The 18,895-nt window shown below is 54.9% G+C and overlaps 2 protein-coding genes across 4 annotated transcripts in view; one reads left to right on the forward strand and one right to left on the reverse strand.

Moving 5' to 3' along the window:
* COL8A2 (collagen type VIII alpha 2 chain) overlaps nt 1–12,455 on the forward strand; it is a 29,691-nt gene extending 17,236 nt beyond the window's left edge. For both annotated transcript variants that reach the window (XM_071576869.1, XM_071576868.1), the window contains exons 2-3: nt 2,937–3,133; nt 7,615–12,455. In XM_071576869.1, the coding sequence (XP_071432970.1) occupies nt 2,959–3,133; nt 7,615–9,536 (2,097 nt within the window). In that variant the 5' untranslated portion in view covers nt 2,937–2,958 and the 3' untranslated portion in view covers nt 9,537–12,455. The remainder of the gene's footprint in view (nt 1–2,936; nt 3,134–7,614) is intronic.
* Nucleotides 12,456–13,157: 702 nt separating this feature from the next.
* ADPRS (ADP-ribosylserine hydrolase) lies at nt 13,158–18,776 on the reverse strand. Of its 2 annotated transcripts, none has more exons than XM_071576919.1 (6): nt 18,560–18,776; nt 17,202–17,298; nt 16,284–16,491; nt 16,009–16,193; nt 15,824–15,924; nt 13,158–15,342 (listed from the first exon to the last, which is right to left on the reverse strand). In XM_071576919.1, the coding sequence occupies exons 1-6, from the start codon at nt 18,759–18,761 to the stop codon at nt 15,050–15,052; spliced, it is 1,086 nt and encodes a 361-aa protein (XP_071433020.1). In that variant the 5' UTR covers nt 18,762–18,776; the 3' UTR covers nt 13,158–15,049. The 2 variants fall into 2 exon arrangements, with proteins under 2 accessions (XP_071433020.1, XP_071433018.1); XM_071576917.1 differs by having other exon boundaries at nt 18,530–18,776.
* Between the last annotated feature and the right edge of the window lie 119 nt (nt 18,777–18,895).

The following is an 18,895-nucleotide window of genomic DNA, read 5'->3' on the forward strand; positions in this document are numbered from 1 at the left end:
CCTGTTCCCAGCACTTTCATGGTGTGCCAGGGGTTTTTAACACGTCTGCTTGCCGCCTGCCAGGGGAGCCGCACTCCCACCGTCAGTGTGGCAGCGGCGGCTCTGAAGCCGTGCCAGGGGTCTTGGTGCTGGGTCAGGGCTCTGCTCCCCCCAGAGCGGTGCTGGCAGGCCCCATCCTGCTCCAGCATCTCCAGGGAACAGCACAGACCCCCAGAGCACTGCCCCTGGGTGAACCCTCCTGGCTCCACTGCTCCTGCTGGGCTTGGCTTTGCAGCAAGGGGTGGTTGTGGTTGAAGTACCGGAGTGTGCTGGGGAGACTGGAGCTGCCTCCAGAGCATGTCAGCCTGGTCAGATAGTGCCCAGCCTGGCAGCTGCAGGGCCCAAGCTGGGTGGGGTGAGCCAGGAGGGGCTGCACTTGGGACCCTCAATGCCTGTCCCCTGCTCCAAGTGGCAAAAATAATTACTTTCATGGGATTTCTGCTGGCTGTATTGGAGCAGGTTCCAGCCTTTGTTGTCCAGGAGGATGGGCAGGTGACCCTCAGCCCCCAGGAGGACAGGGAGGTGACCCCCAGCTGTGGCCACCACAGACCAGCCGCTGTTCAAGACCTGCCCGGCGAGGTGGGAGTTTCGAGCGGCTGCTCTGTGTGATTAATTATCAGTTCATAACACAGGAGATTTCAGGCATGAAAGAGCCTCTCCACAGGCACGTTGTGCACACTTTATCCATCATATGAGACTCCAGATGTTTCCATTTTATTCTCATTAAATCACTGCCTGGAGAGTGCGGGTAGAGGGAGGCCTCCTGCCCCAGTGCTGGGCACCACCGGGGGGGACAGCACAGCACCAGAGACCCTTTTCCTTGAGGGATGGACACAGGTACCTGGGGGGCTAAGGTCAGGCTCCCCTTTTCCCACAGCTTCTTGGAAGTGCAGGAGCAGGTGGAATAACCCAGCTGGACCAAGGGTCCAGGAGCTAAGAGCCTGTCTGGAGCTGCTGGCTGACAGAGGGCACAGGGAACTTAATTTTGCATCCAGCATGCAGCAAAACCATGGCCAGATTACCTTGCCTTCCCTCTCCCTTCCCTCTGGCTCTCTTTCCCTCCCCTCCCATGTCTCTCCAAGGGCTGAGGTCTCACAGAAGGACAGGGGGATGCACTGTCCAGCAGTGAGGGGCTGAGCCACCCCAGGGGGCTCTTCCCATGACAGCATCCCCAAAACAGCCCAGCAGACGGGACGAGCAGGGCTGAGCCCAGCTCAGGTGGGAGAGGAGAGAGCTGGGAAGGGAGGGAGGCAGACAGAGGCACAGGGGTCATACCAGGTAAGAAAAACAAGTAAATAGCTGATTCAGGGGTTTGTTCTCCTCTTTTATTTAACAGAAACTGTATTTTTACAGCTGCAATCCCTTAAAATGGGATTCTTTTTCCCTTAAACAAATCCTTGTAAAATAATGCTTCATAAAAAGAAGCGTTCCTCTCCTCGACCCTGAAGACAGAAAAACAATAACGCCGGTGAGGCCGTGGCTGTGCTGCCAGGGAGGCCTGGGGTGGCTGTCACGCGTGTCCCTGGCAGTGCCACCTGACCCACAGCCACAGCTCGGGGGGCTGTGGTGGGTATGGCATCGCTCCGGGCCGGCGGCTCGCACGGGATGGGCACAGCTGAGCTCCTCTCCCAGCATCTGCCACCACCACCTGCATCCTCACAGGGCCCAGGCTCTGCTGTGGCAGGGCCATCCCTGTCCCCTCCCGCCCTCAGCTGACTCCGAGGGCATTTTCCAGGCAGGAGAGCAGCACTCAAGGCTTCCTCATCCCTGGAGACTCCAACAACCTGCCAAAGCCTCGTGGCATCAGAAACAAACCCGCGCCAGGGCTCTCTGCTCCCTTGACTTAATTTGGTTTAATTTTGTTATAATTTGGGGGGGTTTGGGTTGTTTTTTCTGTAGGCTGCAGCTTTTTCTTTTTTTCCCTGCTGCTTCAGCAAAAGCGATTCAGGAAATTCCGATGAAATCCCGGCGCGCAGCAGCCCTGCCCCTGCTCCCCGGCGGGACAGGCAGGGAGCTTAATTCTCATTAATAACCACCATGGGTCAATTATTGCGAGAAGGAGGAAAAGCAGCAAAAAAGCTCTTTGGCATCACGTGTTGTTTAAGCTTCCAAAAATAAATGTTCCTTGCAAATCAATCTGTTTGCAGCTCTGCGCGTGGAGCCGGCAGGGAAAGTTGCTGGAGGAAGAGAGTATTTATGGAGGGGGTTTATTTTAAATAAACAGGCACTTAAGGCTGGGGCTGCTGCTCCAGTGTGGATCCCTCGTCCTCTGCACGAGCTCCCGGCACTGCCCACGAAGTGCCGCAGTTGAGCCACGAACGCGGCAAGTCTCCGGCTCCAACATCGTGGGTTTGGTCCAGCACCCACTTGGGAGACTCAGCACCCACTTGAGAAACTCAGCACCCAGATGGCTGTCCCCCCAGGGCAGGAAGAGCTTGGCAATGGCAGCCTGAGCCTCCCACAGGAGCCACGGCCACAGTGGCCACAGCTTTTGTCAGAGGAGCCCCTGCTCACTTGAGGGATATGAGAGCAATGTTGGGTTTGGTGGGCTGTGGGTTTTTCATTCGATGTTTTTTCCCCTTTTATGTGCTAAAAATACCAAGAAAACCTGATGCAGGGATAACCCCAGACTCACAGGTACCATGGCAGCCTCTGGAAGGCTCTGCTGGGTGCCCACCATTAGTTACTGCTCATAAACTGTGTATTTACTGTGCGTCTCCCCGTCATGGTGTGTCGGGAAGGGTGACGTGCTCAGGAAATCTCTGGTCCACAAAAAGGCAAATTTGATGGAGTCCTGATCCCACTGAGATCCTTCCCAGGCTCCTGGATGGTCCCTGCAGGGCAGAGAGGACAAGGGGGGCTGCGGGTGCCCACTCCCACTGTTGCTTTGTCCGCAGGAGCCGTGGGAGCAGGAGCAGGATGGTGCCGGACGCCGTGGAGCTGCTGGTGACGATGGTGATGATGGTGATGGTGATTGGCCCTCGATCGGCTGCAGGAGGCGGCGTGGGGGGCTACGCCCAAGTCAAGTACATGCAGCCCATGGTGAAGGGACCCCTGGGACCCCCGTTCCGTGAAGGCAAAGGGCAGTACCTGGGTAAGAGCCATGTCTATGGGGAAGTGGGAGGACATGGGGGAGCTGCTGGCACAGTGGGAAGGGGCCATGGCACCCCACAGCCATGTCACACTTGTCACCCCCTACCCTCAGATTTGGAGCCCCCCAGGAGTCACCTGGCACAGCTGATGGGTCCTGCTGTTCAAAACACCTTTGGCCAAACACAAGGGGCCTTTTAAGTCTCCTTAACCCAGTATAGAAGGACAGGATGTACACAGGGAGAGGCTCAGAGGGGAAGTGGAGCCCTTTGCTGGGCTGAGGGGGCACCCATGGGTCCCTTGGTCAGGGAGCTGGGACACAAGGGGACCCTCCAACTTCTTGCTCCCACCCTCCTGCCCGTCCCAGCTGTGAGATAGAGGAGCCCCAATACTCACCCTCTCAGCCTCTCACTGCTGTTAAACCTGAGCTGTCCTGGCAAGGCTTTTTCCACTTCTCCACCTATTCCATTTCCCTGTCTGTGTTTTGCACCAGCTGGGAAAGGAAAGAGTGCCAAGGCTGGAGCTGTGACCCAGCCTGGCAAGGGAAGAGCAGGAGAGAGACATTTCCTCCCTCAGAGAGCAGCAACCAGAAACTCCTCACATGTTAAATCATTCCCCGTGGAGTGACGTGCACTGGAGGGGCCAAGGCACCAGGGCCATCACTCAGCACAGCCAGGGCTCCAGGACCCCTGCCCTTCCATACCCCCTGCCCACAGCTGCCCACAGGACCTGTGCCCATCCCAGGCTGCTGGCAGCACTGCAGGATGGGGCAGCACTGAGTTTGGGTGCCCAGACCTGCCAGGTTGGTGTTTGGCCCTCGGGAAGAGCTGCTGGATCCTCCCTGTGGGTTCTCACAGATCCTGACCCTCACAGGAGCCGAACTCCTGGCTCTGGGAGGAGAAACTGGAGAAGGCTGGTCTGCCAGTGGCTGATTTACTGCGGGGCTGAATGGCTTATCAGGAGTTCAGCTCAGCACATGTGTCAGAAAACACACAGCAAAATCTGGAGCCGAAGTGTGCTCCGAGCCCCCCCTCCCTGCCCCCTTCCCAGCTGTTGTAAAGCTGCTCCCTGAATCCCAGCCAGAGCCAAAACCTTCCAGCGTAGCACAGGAACACTTCAGCTGCTGGTGGGACTGGATTCAAATCTCTCCCTGCTGTTTTCCCTTCTTTTTTCTCCTTCTTCCTATGCATGGGAGTGGCTTGTGCTGCCTCAGAGCAGCAATGCCTATGGTGGGGAGAGCAGCAAGTGCCAGGCTGGGGCAAGGTGTAATTTGGGCAAGTTTTGCCAGGTTACAGCAGGTGTAGAGGAGACATTGAGGCAGGGCAGAGCACAGGAGTCCCTGGGCATTACTCTCCTAAACTCCTGGGAAGGAGAAGATGGGGGGGGACACAGGGACATGGGCAGGGACAGCTGCAGCCTGAGCCACCAGCTGCAGAGCTGCATGGAGGCAGCTGGAGAAGCCAGTGCCTCCTGGATCCCACCGAGCTCCCATCTCTGCTTAACCTCTAATTTGGCAAGGAAAATCCCTGCTGGCCTTCTGCCCTGCTCGGGGAGCTCAGCTGACTCGCCGCGACGGCGCAGGGCTGTGCCGTGCCCCCGCAGGTTACCCCGACCCGGCAGGGAGCTGTGAGGGCCCCCCGGGCTGGGATCCCCGGCTGGAGAGGCACGGGGGTCCCTCCTGCCTCCAGGTGCCATCTAGTGAGGGACAAGTTTCCTCGAGGTGCCAGACACCTTTTCTGACCCAAAAGCAGCTGCCCCAGGAGCACAGAGGCAGCTCAGGGCAGGAGATGCTGCAAAGTGCTAAAATGCTCAGAACTTTGAAGCAGAGATTTGCACATTGGAGTTTATCTTTGGCTTAATTTAAACCATGTCCATGGCCCTGCAGCCAGGTAAACCTGCTGGATGCTGTGCTGGGACAGCAGCCGCTGGGGGAGAGGATGAGAGGCGCTAAAACATCGATCCCACGCAATGTCCCTGTGAGCCTGTGAAACTCTCTCACGAGACAGGGCTTGGCAGCAGCTCTGGAACGAGCTCTGCCACGGAGCAGCCAACCTCTCCTTCCTGCAGTGTCATCCGGCCGCGCTGGCCAGACCCGCTGCTGGCTGCTCGTGGCTGGGAACCACTTCCCATCCCGCTGGATTATTCCTCCGACGGCTGGTCTGCGCTGCTGGGTCCCTCCTCGGGGCATGAGGGGGCCTTACTGGGATGAGCACAGCTCTGAGGGGCTGCAGCACCCACCTGGCCGTGTCTGTGCTCCTCAGGATGTGGAACACTCTGCGGTGCCCAGGTGGGAGCTCGCAGGGGCTGTTCCTGCCCCATCTCCTTCCCGCTGCCCCAGCTGGCTGTGCATTAACATTCACAGCAACTCTCTCATGCTTCGAGGGGAACTCAGAACCCCTCGCTGCTGCTGTGAAGCGCAGAGCTCCGAGACATGTGTCTGTGGTAAGACATGGGCTTTTGAAATCGGACACCAGCGGGGCTGCAGTGTCCCAGTTTCTCTCCACTAACCGGCCCCGGTTTGGTTTTCCCGTCTGCTTTTTTGGCCGCCTGTGAGCTGGCAGCTCCTGCCTGGCGTTTCTCTCCACTGCCTTGTGTGAGAGAGTGTGTGTGTGTGCTTTTTCCTTCCTTCGTGGGCTCAGCTGTAGATCCTTGCTCTGATTCCATGCAAAATGACCTAGAAAACTAATTTGTTTCAAACCATTGCAAGAAGAAAAAAAAAAGAAAAAGTAGGGAGAGAAAACACATTGAAATGATTTTCTGGAGTAAATTTTTTCCAGGATTCAAACCCCAGAAACGGTGCAGCACTGCACAGCTCCCTTGCCCTCTTCCTCACTCTGTTTTCCGGGGTGAGGAGCAGCAGTTTGCAGAAATCCAGTGGCAATATCAGGACAGACAAGTATTTCCTTCATCAAGGGAGCCAAGTGACCGCGGCTACAGCTGGGGCTGTGGGCCAGGCTTTGATTTATAGATAAGCTCTGAAAATGTTTCCATTACCAAATGAAAACACGCCGGCACCAGGCTGGGAAGGGGCCGGAGCTAATTGCTGTGCTTAGGGCAGCAAAGCCACCTCTGATGCTCCGGGAGCGGTGCCTGCTGCTGCCACAGTTATTCTTTTCACGTGTCTCAAATCTCCCCTAAGCTTTTCCCATTGCCTGAGGGAATCTCCGTGCTGGCAGATCCCGGCTCTGTGGGTGTCTGTGCTCTCAAGGACTGGCTTGGCTTATTGAGAGGGGCAGGCTGGCAGACCCTGGGGACCCCACTGCCTCCTCTGCAACACCGTGCCAGGGCACACAGCTCCCATGTCCCGCTCCCATCCCAGTCTGGATCCGCTCCCATCCCAGTCTGGATCCACTCCCATCCCAAGAATTTCTCCATACAGATCTCTTCCCAACTGGAATGATCTACCTTAAGCAGATTTGGTTAAAATTCACCCAAAGATGTCAAGGCCCTTTCCTCTCCCTTTCTCATTTCTCGACATTGTCCTGTGTAGGTGCGACTGCCAAGTGTTTCCTTTATCTCAAACTTCCCAAAAGGAGAGCTTGTCTGATTTATTCTTTTTCACTCATTCCTGGTGTCACGTGGGGGGTGACACCCTGCCTGGGCCAGCCTCGAGGAGTTATTTATGCTCACGTCTGTGCTTTCCAAGCCGAGCTGCGGTGGGCATGTCCTCTGCCTCTCCTCGCCTGTGGAGACTCTCAGCCCATTAGTTGCTTTCTTATATCCGTTTGCAAAAGACCTCAATAAATTCTTGAAATGTCAAGTGGTTGCAGCCTATTCCCAGCTGGGCTGACTCATTTGGATGGAGCTGAGGCTGCATTTCCCTCCCAGCTTTTGGCTGCTCCTCCACCCCCAGCGCTTTTTTCCTTTTTGGTTTTTCTGTGCCTTGCTGGACTCGGGAGCTGTGCCAGCGAGCACCGTGGGCATGGCCTAACCCATACACCCATTGCCTCCTCGGGCTTTCGAGTACATGTCCAAGAGTTTTCTTTTTAATCCAAAAGGATTAAAGGTCTCTCGAGGCCCTGGACTCTCGGGATGGGGTGGAGGGATTATCCTCAGTCTTGGCTTGCGCTGTCGCCATCCTCTCAGCTGAGCCCAGGCAGGAGTGACTGAATCCCACGGTGCTTTCGAGGCCGCTGGGAAGTGAGGCAGCAGGAGGTTTGGATCCAGCTCCTAAAAACACCCCGCAGTAACTCATCACAAAACAGCCCTGCCAGAGCCCACGGCAAGCGCTGGTTGTGCTGACGCCTTCCATGGTGTCACCCAACATCCATGGAGGGATATAAGGCTGGGATTAGCACTCAGGGCCTTGGTCTTGCCTCAGGACAGCCCTGCTGTCCCCACTGTGGCCACATTTAAATGGAAGGGTCTTCCTACAAGCCCAGTCCAGGCAGCACAGAGGCCCTGGGTCCAACATGAACGTCCCACACCAGCACAGTCCTTGTGCACCACTGGCCCCAGTGACACTCCTGTGTCCTCTCTCCACAGACATGCCACCGCTGCTGCCGATGGACCTCAAAGGGGAGCCAGGACCGCCAGGGAAGCCCGGCCCACGTGGACCCCCCGGACCCCCCGGCTACCCAGGAAAACCAGGCACGGGGAAGCCAGGAATGCATGGCCAGCCTGGCCCTGCTGGGCCTCCTGGCTTCTCGGGCATTGGGAAACCCGGCATCCCAGGACTCCCTGGAAAGGCGGGTATGAAAGGGATGCCCGGAGCCAAGGGCGAGCCTGGCATGCGAGGGGAGCAAGGGCCAAGAGGACTTCCCGGCCCCCCAGGGCTGCCCGGGCCAGCTGGACTCTCTGTCAACGGGAAGCCGGGTCCCCAGGGCGGCCCTGGACTGCCTGGCTTTCGGGGCGAGCCTGGCCCAAAAGGAGAGCCAGGTCCCCGCGGAGAGCGAGGGATGAAGGGTGAAAACGGTGTGGGGAAGCCGGGATTGCCGGGGCCCAGGGGGAACGGGGGCCCTCCTGGCCCCGCAGGGCCCCCTGGGCCTGTTGGCGTTGGGAAGCCTGGCCTTGATGGGCTGCCGGGAGCACCGGGGGACAAGGGGGACATGGGCCCTCCCGGTGGGCCCGGTGTCACCGGGGAGCCCGGTCCTGTGGGGCCACGGGGACCCCCTGGGATCGATGGGATCGGGGTCCCGGGCGCTGCAGGGGTGCCAGGGATACAAGGACCAATGGGACCCAAGGGAGAGCCTGGAATCCGCGGGCTCCCGGGTCTGCCAGGCCCCACGGGTTATGGGAAACCGGGTTTGCCTGGCCTGAAAGGAGACCGCGGGCAGCCCGGGGCGCAGGGAGCCATCGGCGATAAGGGGGAACCAGGCATTGATGGGGAGCCGGGCGAGCCGGGCCCTGCTGGCATCATCGGCCCACCGGGCCCGCCGGGGTCCATGGGGATGCCGGGCAAGCATGGGCTGCCCGGATCCAAGGGGGACGTGGGGCCAAGTGGGCCCCCAGGGATGCCGGGGATACGTGGCGACCAGGGCCCGAATGGCTTTGCTGGGAAGCCAGGAGTGCCAGGAGAAAGGGGTCTGCCCGGCTCGGTGGGACCCCCCGGGCCAACGGGCCCCAAAGGAGAGCCAGGGTTCATCGGCCTGCCAGGGGTGCCTGGATTAACAGGTGGCCCCGGGCCCAAAGGGGATGGTGGGATCCCAGGGCAGCCAGGGCTGAGGGGCCCCTCGGGCATCCCGGGATTGCAAGGACCTGCGGGTCCCATGGGGCCACAGGGGTTACCTGGGCTGAAAGGGGAGCCTGGGCTCCCCGGCGTTCCTGGCGAGGGGAAGACCGGCGAGCCCGGAATGGCCGGACCCATTGGGCCTCCTGGAATGCCGGGAACGCCGGGGCTGAATGGGCCACCGGGCCCACCGGGGCCGCCTGGGCCACCGGGAGCACCGGGGGTGTTGGACGAGACGGGCATCGCGGGGCTGCACCTGCCGGATGGCGGCGTGGAGGGCGCCGTGCTGGGCAATGGGAAGCCGGGCAAGCCGCAGTACGGCCGAGGGGAACTCGCCGCCCGCATCGCGCCCGCCTTCACCGCCATCCTCACCTCGCCCTTCCCGGCGTCCGGCATGCCCGTCAAGTTTGACCGGACTTTGTACAACGGGCACAACGGCTACAACCCGGTCACCGGAATCTTCACCTGCCCCGTGTCCGGAATCTACTACTTTGCCTACCACGTGCACGTCAAAGGGACCAACGTCTGGGTGGCCCTGTACAAGAACAATGTGCCGGCCACCTACACCTACGACGAGTACAAAAAGGGGTACCTGGACCAGGCCTCGGGCAGTGCCGTGCTTGAACTCAAGGAGAACGACCAGGTGTGGGTACAAATGCCCTCGGACCAGGCTAACGGGCTGTACTCCACGGAATACATCCACTCCTCCTTCTCCGGGTTCCTGCTCTGCCCCACATAACGGCTGTTGGGCATGTTTCCTTTTCACCCACTTTAGCCATAAACTGTCTTTTTTTTTTTTGATAAAAAAGTGTTTTAAAATTAATACAAAAAAGGAAAGTCACTGGGAAGAACGCGCAAGCCGTTGCCGTGGGACCTTGCTTCATGCTGTTTGATCCAAGAGTCAAGAGGGCAATTGGGAAGGAGACATCTACCCATCTATCTTTCTTTTTTGGGGGGAGGGAGAAGGGAGGGAGAGGAGCAACTTCCTCAGCAAAGCATCTTTGGAATAAATTTTACCCCAGTGACTGGACATCAAACACAGGAACACGCTTGGGATGGCAAGGATCTGGCTCTGTGATCCACAGAGGGTCGGCTGGAAGACCAGACCCTCCTGGTCTGTATCAAGTGCCCTCGTTTCCCATTTGGAAAGCTGGATAAATGAATCCAGCTGTGTCATGGCTGGTGTTTGGTAACCTATGCAGGGTCCCAGCACTTACACAAACCCGTACAGCAGCAGGGATCCACGCTGGATTGAGAAATTCCTTCCCAGCCATCAGATGCCCGAGTTCCAGGCTTGCTGATGCCTGTTTTTCCAGACTCTGCTTTGGGGCAGTCTCTCCGATTCACTCCGGATTCAGTGTGGTTGGATTTATAATCCTAAAAAGTGGAACACTTTGCATAAGCACCTTCTAAGAAGTAAATATTATTTTGAACCCTCCCCCCCAGCACCTTTAGGAATTAAAACATCCAGGCACTGGTACCTGGGAGGATGGCACGACCTGTTCCAAAGGTGGTGAGGGAAGCTGTGACCCCTGGGATGAACAACAATCTGCTCTCTCCATTCACCTGCTGGGAAGTCCAAGGGGCTGGTCCTGTCCCGTCTGTCTCTGCAGCCCAAAGACTTGTTTGGCCTCGGGAGCATCTCTGCCCACACAAGGATGGCACTGGCTCACGGTGCTGCCCGCTGGTGTGACACAAGGACGTGCCACTGATGGATAACTTGCTTTTCCTGTTTCGGGATGTGTGAACTCTTGCATTGGTGTCCCTCCCTTTCTCTGGGGATCTTGGAATCAAGAGCAAAATAGTGCTGGTTCTAACCTTCAATGCAGTGCTATGATCGGTGCTATGATCCACTTAACAATGTTACTTACAACATTGTTCCTTAACAATGTTACTTACAAGTGTAGTGCAATATGTACCTGTGACAGGGCACCAAACATGGACCTGTGACAGGTCACCAACCCTGGTGCCACTCTGTGACTTAGGTTAAAAAAAAAATCAACATCTCTTTGTTGTCATCACTTTGTCTCCCTAATGCTGAGTATGAGCTGCAGGGTTCTGGGCCAGGTGTGCACAGCAATGCCCACCTGGCTGCTCTGTCCCTTGGCACAGGGAACAAGGGAACCTGTGGCTCTGCAGGTTTTCTCACAGTAGAACAGTCACTGCCACTCACAGGACAGGGATTCTGCTCATCCCAGGCCAGGAACACGCTGCTCAAGTCAATCCATGTGCATCCCACTGCATGTCCCTCTGCAAAGACACATCCCTGAGAAACAGCAACAATGTGGTCACCAGCTGAGCACCCCGACCTTTGCATTTTCCTACAGCCTGTTTGATGGCCAAAGAAATGCAGAACTAGGACTGAGCTTGTTCTCCAGATGGACTCTGCAAGATATTTAAACAACTTTTCCTATTTCTGTTTTGTTTGTTTTTCTCCTCAAGTCTGTCTTGTGTTTCCACTTCTTGCCATGTTTAAAAACACACCTATCCCTGAAATTAAGAAACACAAGGAGGAAATTGGCAGTTGGAAGGGCAGTGCTCCAGCCACTGCCTGTTGAGGCTGTGACCCCTCCCTGGGATTTTCTCTCCTTAAAGTTGCAAGTTTCATGCAAAGATGAAACTTCTCAAGCTGAAAGGTGTCTGATCCCACCGGACATTTTTAACTCCTGAGGGTGGGGTCAGGACCATTTGGGTTGTGACTGTAACATGTTATTTCCCAGCAGGAACAGGAGCATTTCCCAGCCAGGAACAGGAGCCGTACACAGAGTCCCTAAAATTAAAAGTGGAAGCTCAGATGCTTTTTCCAAGCCCAGTTTTGGGAGCAGGGGGTGCTGGGAGGGGACCCGTCTCCTTCCCTGTAAGAACAGGGAGGGACTCAGCTGGTTTGGCCCCACATGGCCTGTGCAGGGCCAGGAGCTGCCACACCTGGTGGGAGCCTCATCCTGCTCCTCAAAGCAACTTATTTATACTGTGCCTAACCCACACCCCACCTCTTTTTGTTCTGTTTCACTCCAAACTTCTTGTTCAAGCTGGCAAAAAGCAACGACCAAACTCCTCACTGTAACCACCCCCAGATTAACTCCTTGGTGCTGTAGATATTGTTTTGCAATCTCACTTTCCCTTCATGTGCAGAGCAAACCCATAATCACCCCTTTGCAGCTATTTAACCTCTTACATTTACACACTAATGGAAAGCAAAGATATTACACGCACATAGTTAGGCTAAAAAAAAAAACGATGCACAGGATGAGGGAGGCTGTTCACTCTCCAGAAGGATTTTTTTTCTGGAATACTGAGTACATATTCGCCAGCAGAAAGGATTATTTTCTGTCGTGTGTGTGAGCGCGTGGGATTTTGGTTTCAATCACAAGAATAAAAAAGGTTGGGTTGGATGAAGTGTCTATTTTTAATGCTGAAAACTGCATTACAATGTGCATTTTTATATACAAATTCTTACTATTTTTTTTAAATTTGCCTCTAGTATCTTCATTTCTAACCTAGTATATAGAGGTTTTTAGTTTTGTAAATACTTATTACATGCACTGTCCTAGTAAAAGTTGGTTTAAAATGCACTCTTTGTGACCTGAAACTGGCCTGCTCTTCACAACTAAAACTGCAGTACTTGATTGTATTGACAAAACATCAATAAAACTTATTGTATAAAGGTGGGCTCAGCTGTGCTTTGTCCTGGGACTTGCTCAGCCTCAGAGTTCTCTTACTCTGTCTTTCCTCCTCAAATCTCCTCACTCATTCCCAGCAGATTCCCGTGTTGGTATCCTTATGTAAGAAGTTATTGCATGTTTCTTGTGATTAAGAATTCCTGTATCCAGAAGTTCAGGTTCAAAAAAGGATGAAACCCAAACCCTTCCAGCCTGGCAATTATTAATTTGAGGAATTTAGGGTGAAACGTTGGGGGTTCCCATTCCCTTCCATGTGGGGGTTTTTATCATGATTTTTTTATTCTACAGCCAACCTCCACCCCATTCAGAAACAGCCAGGACTGGTGAATCACCTGTAGCAAAGCACCTTCAGAGGCTCAGAGTGCAAAGAATAAAGAGCAGAAAATGTGTTTTCCTACCTGATCTCTGACCTGGCATAGAGGAGACGTTCCCTGTAACAGGTGAAACACTCCCAGGGAAGCCTCATTCCAAGGCACAAGCCATCCTGGAGCTGCCAGGCACAGGGCTCCCAGCACATTCCCTGGGCTCTGCACCATCATCACACGCTGGATTCCAGCACCTGAACTCCTCCCATAGCCTGAGAAGGAAAGGGCTCTCCAGTGACCAAGAGCCATTCCTGGTACTCTTTCCTTTAGGGAAACACAACCTCCTGACTTGAATGAAAACACAGGAGCAGTGGCTGATTAACAAAGATAACCAAGGGACTTTTATTTCTTTCCAAGGAAGTCAGAGCTAAAGGTTTCAGTACATGTTTAAATTCTGGCCTAAAAAGAGCTCAAGTCTTTAAACAGGAGCTCTTTGCTCTCCGTGAGTTCCAAACATTTCAAATTATAAAACTGCTTTAAAAGGAAAAATATCTTCTTTTAAATAATTCCATGAATCTGGTTGCCCCTCTGGCAGAATAATGTGGAAAACCTGACATTTTACAGCTCAGATCTGCAGCACAATACAGAAATATACAACAGACCAAAATTCCACATGTTCCCAGGACAAGAATCCATTTATACAAGGAAAACCCATTAAAGCATCACACAAAAGACTGGCACTTGAAGGAAGCAGACTACAGGGAAAACTGGAAGGACCTGTGGCAGCCAGATTCCCACACACGCATGCAGCCTGACACAACCACCACGTGCCAACACCACCGGGGAGCACAACAGGCACTTCCCGGTGTCACGAGAAATACTGGAGAAATAACACTGTCACATTCAAATTTATAAACATTTCCATATGGTGACTTTGTGTTTTCAATTATTAAAAAAGCTCCCAACCCTTCTCTAGATGTGCCATTCCCAAGCTGTTTCTCCCTTTCTGACCAGCTCCACCAGGAAAAGGTTTTGAATGTGAAACTGTGGAATACAGCTGTGCTAGAATGTTCCTGGCCACCAGCACCAGCTTCTTCTAAACATTGCTGAGTTCTCCCCCATTAACCCACCTTCCCCTTTAATTTTGGGTAGTTCTTACCCAGTACAGAGGATTACAACTGTAAGAAGTAACTCCTACATCCTGCTCTAGTCACTTTTATCGCTGACTACAGCAGAACCAGGAATTCCATGCTTGTGTAACACCAGGTTTCACAACTATGTCCACCCCCATATTTGGACTCCCTGGGAGTTGGACTGTAATGATCCTTGTGGGTCCCTTCCAGCTCAACCATATTGTGATACTGTGATTTAAACATGAGTCTCATTTGGTGCTCTAGGCACACACAAGACATTAAAAATGTGGGATGCATGGATTAGGAACACAGGAGCAGCCAGAGTCCTGTGACAGCAGCTGTGCAAGGGAACACAAAGTGCAGCAGGGGACGGTGCCTGTCGGATCACAGGGCAAAGGACACAGGAGGAGCAGCAATTCAGCAATTACTGACACCCTCTCCCAGCAGGGACAACAAACCAGCTGGGATTGTCTGTGGGCACCAAAGATCTCTCACAGCACCATCAGTGATGCAAAGAAATCCCTTCTTTCTCTGGCACTTCTCATTCTGCCTTTTGGGAAACAAACCTCCCCGGAGAGGTCTGTGCTCTGGCATCCTCACTCAGCACTGGTGACAGACAACCCAGGCCACCAGGCCTCTCTGGTGACTCCTGTGACAGACCTTAGCTGGCCAGACCTACTGCTGAATGAGGGATGTGGAGCCTCCCAAAGCCACTGGACCCACCACTGACCACCAGAACACAGGCCATGGACACAGGAGCAGAGGAAAACAGGGACAAAGTCTGTGGATTTAGACACCTGTCAGTAACTGCAATGACAAATGGCACAATGGTGGACAAAGCAAGCAGCAGAAATCCCATGGAAAAACAAGACTCCTGTACACTCAGAAGAGCTGCACCCACTGTCCAAGTTACCACATGCAGCCATTTCCCAGCTGCTCCATGACTGAAGGGGATGTCCCCTCTCTCCCAAGGTGGCTCGTGCTCCCAGCTCCCAGCTGACAGCAGCAGGCACCTTTCCCAGGCGAGGCTCGCTGGTGTCGGCTGATGGCGCGGATCCACCACTGGATCTGACCACAAAGGCAGAGGTGACCAATCCCTTCGCCTTCAGGAATCCCCTGGAGCAACCCTGGAGCTCAGAGCCGCTGGCAGTAGAGTTCATACAAGCTCTTGGCCATCCTCTGGGTCTCCTGGAAAGCCTCACAGCTCTGCTCCCAGCTCGGGGGCACCTGCTCCTCCCCGTAGTAGGCGCCCGCGATGGCCCCCGCCATGGTGGCGATGGTGTCCGTGTCCCCCCCCAGGGAGATGCAGTAGATGATGGTTCTCTGCAGGGCGTTGTAGTGCTCGGGAATGTCGGGATCAGCGTCCATGCAGCGCAGGAAGGAGTAAATGGCAGTGGGGACGGAGCGCAGAGCAGCGATGCCATTGCCTGGAACACACCCCGTCATCACCCTTCTCCCTTCCGACTGCAACTTCCTGCTGCCACTGACTATCCATACCCATATCATGGATTTTATCAGGAAAAGTTTGTGCCTCAGGAATTGCCCTGAGTTCCCCAGTATCCCTCACATCCTGGGAAGCAACTCCCAGTTCACCACTATAATCTGGCCATACTTATCTCTGTCCCCACCCAATGTGATGATCCAGTGTCCATTAAGAGATCTTTGAATATTAAGATATATTATGGAAGGTAAGTTTTCCTTAGCAAGACAATTCTTCCCCACTAATATAGAGCAGGAATCACTGGGTAGAGACTCCGAATTCCTGCCTGGTGAGCACAGGCAGCTTTTCCAGCACATTCTGTGCCCAACAGGCAGCACAAAGAGAAATCTGGGGGAAGACACTCAGGCTTGTTGAGTTACTCCTGTTTCCAGCTCCTCCCTACTGCTTATAGTAAGAAAGGTACTCACCTAACTCAAACAACACATCTGCTTTGGGAACACTGCTGAGCTCCAAAAATTCCTTGATTTTCTTTAGACGCCTGGAAAATGGTAAATCCTCAAATCCCAGCCTGCAAGCAGAGTGAAGAGGAGAGAATGTGAAGAGGCAGAACAAACCACCACAGCAGAGCTGCTGCTTCCCCACAGCTACTCACGCCCTGGCGTCGCTGAGAGACTTGTCATCTGCCTCCACATGCTCCATGTGGCTGATGAGCTGCTCCAGGAAGGATTCCCTGCTGAGCTCTCCCTGCAGGGCCAGGTGCACGGCCAGGGCCTGCAGGATGGCCCCGTTGTAGCCCAGAGAGTTGGCGTGGGTCAGCTCTGCACTCAGCTTTGCAAACTGCCAAGGAAACCCCGGGGTCAGCAGAGCTTCCTGGGAGACTCACCCGGCAGCAGGGACACCCCAGGGAGCCCAGAGCGTTCCCAGCACCTTCTTGACATCCTGGATGTCAGAGTAGACGAGGGGGATGCCGGCCACCCTCATGGCCCCGCCGTTCCCGTAGGAGCCCTTCCCGTTGAACTGGGCTCTCGCAGGCTCGAACACGTCGCTGCACTTGGGGCTCAGGAGCTTCTTGAAGACATTGACCACAGCCATCCCATAACCCCTGTTGGGCTCCTTCTTGTACTCCTCAGCAAACCTGGCGTGGGCAGGGCAGGGAAAACACAAGGAGGAGTTTGGTCTCAGTGGTGTTTGTGACTGGGTGAAGCCTCTTGATAAAGTGAATTAATAACACACATGAGAATCAGTTGCAGTGAGGTTTATGGATTCTATTCCCCAGGGAAACAATTCCCAAATAATCAGTGTGAAAGGAGGAAAGGGTGTATAAACATCACCTTCCACAACCCCACTTGTTTCCCTCTCAGCTTTGCCTCAAAATAGAAGCAAACTGGAAACATTTCCGTGGGTCACAACCACAAGGAAAGTCTTTTGTTCAAGTTCAATGGAAGAGTTTTCTAAACAAAGGAACGCTCTCCCTTAAGTGGAACCAAATGCTCCCAGGGCGGGGGATTCCAGAGGGAAACAGATCATAAACAAAGCTAAGCTGAGCTCACTCCTATTCCCTCACTAAATTAAGGGCAGCACAAACATAAATAGCAACAAATAAACAGGAAATTAAAGGTTTCTGAACTCTCCAGGCATTCTCCTCCCCAAAGGTGAACACACACAGGGCTCACATGTCAAGGCAGATTCTGACCCCACACTGCAGCTGACGCTGCTGCAGCTCCAAGCACACAATAAATTACAGGATGAACCACCACTTTCCTAAATTTTGCCCCTCCACAAACTACCAGTGGCTCCACAGACAGTCCCAGTGATGGTTTCAGCTGCAGAAAGCTCTGTCCTCACCTCTTGGCCATGTCAACCTCGTCAAACTCCCTCTTGGCCAGCAGCGACTGCACCACCGACCTGCTCATGGCCGTGTCGTCTGTGTATGGCAGTGACTCTGCAACAGGAGGGACAGGGTGACATCCCCAGCCAGGGCCAAACTGCTCCTGCCCTCTGCCAGCACCTCCCTGATCTCCAAGGCCTGGTTGTCACAGGTTTCCCAGAGCAGATGTGGCTGTCCCATCCCTGGAAGTGTCCAAGGCCAGGCTGGACAGGGCTTGGGAGTATCCTGGGATAGTGAAAGGTGTTCCTGCCCATGGCAGAGGGGTGGAACTGGATGACCTTTAAGGTCCCGGCCAGCCCACACTACCCGGGATTTAAGTTCCCCAGCACTCTGAGCTTGGCACAGGTATGATCATCAGAGCAGAGACATCCAGGGAGCTTCAGCCACAGCTAAAACCAGACAGAATGTACTCCATGGTAAACAGAAGCCAGGAGAAAGTGTCTGATATCCAGAGGCACACAGAGATATGGGAATCTGGTCAACACAGAATCCCAGACTGGAGGATTCTATGAGGGGAGGAGTGGGACAGCACCCCAAAACCCAGTCCTGGGGGTGCTGAGGAGGGACACACACAAACCCCAAAGTACAGTTCTGGGGGTGATAAGGGACACAGACACCCCCCAAAACCCAATCCTGGGGGTGCTGAGGGGGGACACACACAAACTCCAAAATACAGTTCTGGGGGTGATAAGGGACACAGACACCCCCCAAAACCCAATCCTGGGGGTGCTGAGGGGGGACACACACAAACTCCAAAATACAGTTCTGGGGGTGATAAGGGACACAGACACCCCCCAAAACCCAATCCTGAGGGTGCTGAGGGGGGACACACACAAACCCCAAAATACAATTCTGGGGGTGATAAGGGACACAGACACCCCCAAAACCCAATCCTGGGGGTGCTGAGGGGAGACACACACACCCCCCAAAATACAATTCTGGGGGTGCTGAGAAGGGACACAGACACCCCCCAAAACCCAATCCTGGGGGTGCTGAGGGGGGACACACACAACACCCAGTTCTGGAGGTGCTAAGGAGGGACACAGACACCCCCAAAACCCAATCTTGAAGGCGCTAAGGGAGGACACAGCCCTCCCCAAAACCCGATTCTGGAGATCCTGAGGGGCACAGACACCCCTCAAAACTCGATTTTGGGGGTGCTGAGGAGGGAGGCGGCATCCGCACCCCAAAGCCCGATCTTGGGGGGTGCTGTGGTCCAACCCGACCCTCCAGGGCGTTGAGCCGGCTGTGTGAAGGGTGAACAAGTCCACATTCCCCCACCCACCTCCTCGAGCGCTCCCCGCAGCCTCCCCACCCTCCTCCTCAAGCGGCGCCGGTTCCAGCCCTTTGAGGAAACTCAGCAGCTCCGGCAGCTTCACGACGCTCCTGCCTTCGAAAACAGCTCCCAGGCAATCCCCCAACAACGCCCCGGCTAAGCAGCCCCGGAACCGAGCGAGGCCTGGCCGGGGACGAGCCGGGAGCCTCCCGGGGCCTGAGGCCGAACCGGCCGCCGCCATCTTGCCCCGAGCCGCGTCTTATTCCTCCGGGCCGCTAGGGGGCAGTGTTCGCGGAAGCGCCTCTGGCGCCTCTGGCGCTTCCGCGTACACTGCCCCCTAGCGGCCCGGAGGACCGAGTTGCCGACAGCAAACCC

The sequence above is a fragment of the Pithys albifrons genome, chromosome 24 (assembly GCF_047495875.1).
Source record: "Pithys albifrons albifrons isolate INPA30051 chromosome 24, PitAlb_v1, whole genome shotgun sequence".
In the NCBI taxonomy this organism is placed as follows: Eukaryota; Metazoa; Chordata; class Aves; order Passeriformes; family Thamnophilidae; genus Pithys; species Pithys albifrons.

Excerpts from the sequence above, each read along its gene's own strand:
- ADPRS (XM_071576917.1), bottom strand. The coding sequence starts at position 18,761 with ATGGCGGCGGCCGGTTCGGCCTCAGGCCCCGGGAGGCTCCCGGCTCGT. Across the intron at positions 16,492-17,201 it reads GAGGTTGACATGGCCAAGAG|GTTTGCTGAGGAGTACAAGA; the intron begins GTGAGGACAGAG and ends TGCCCACGCCAG. Across the intron at positions 15,343-15,823 it reads AGATGTGTTGTTTGAGTTAG|GCAATGGCATCGCTGCTCTG; the intron begins GTGAGTACCTTT and ends GGTGTGTTCCAG.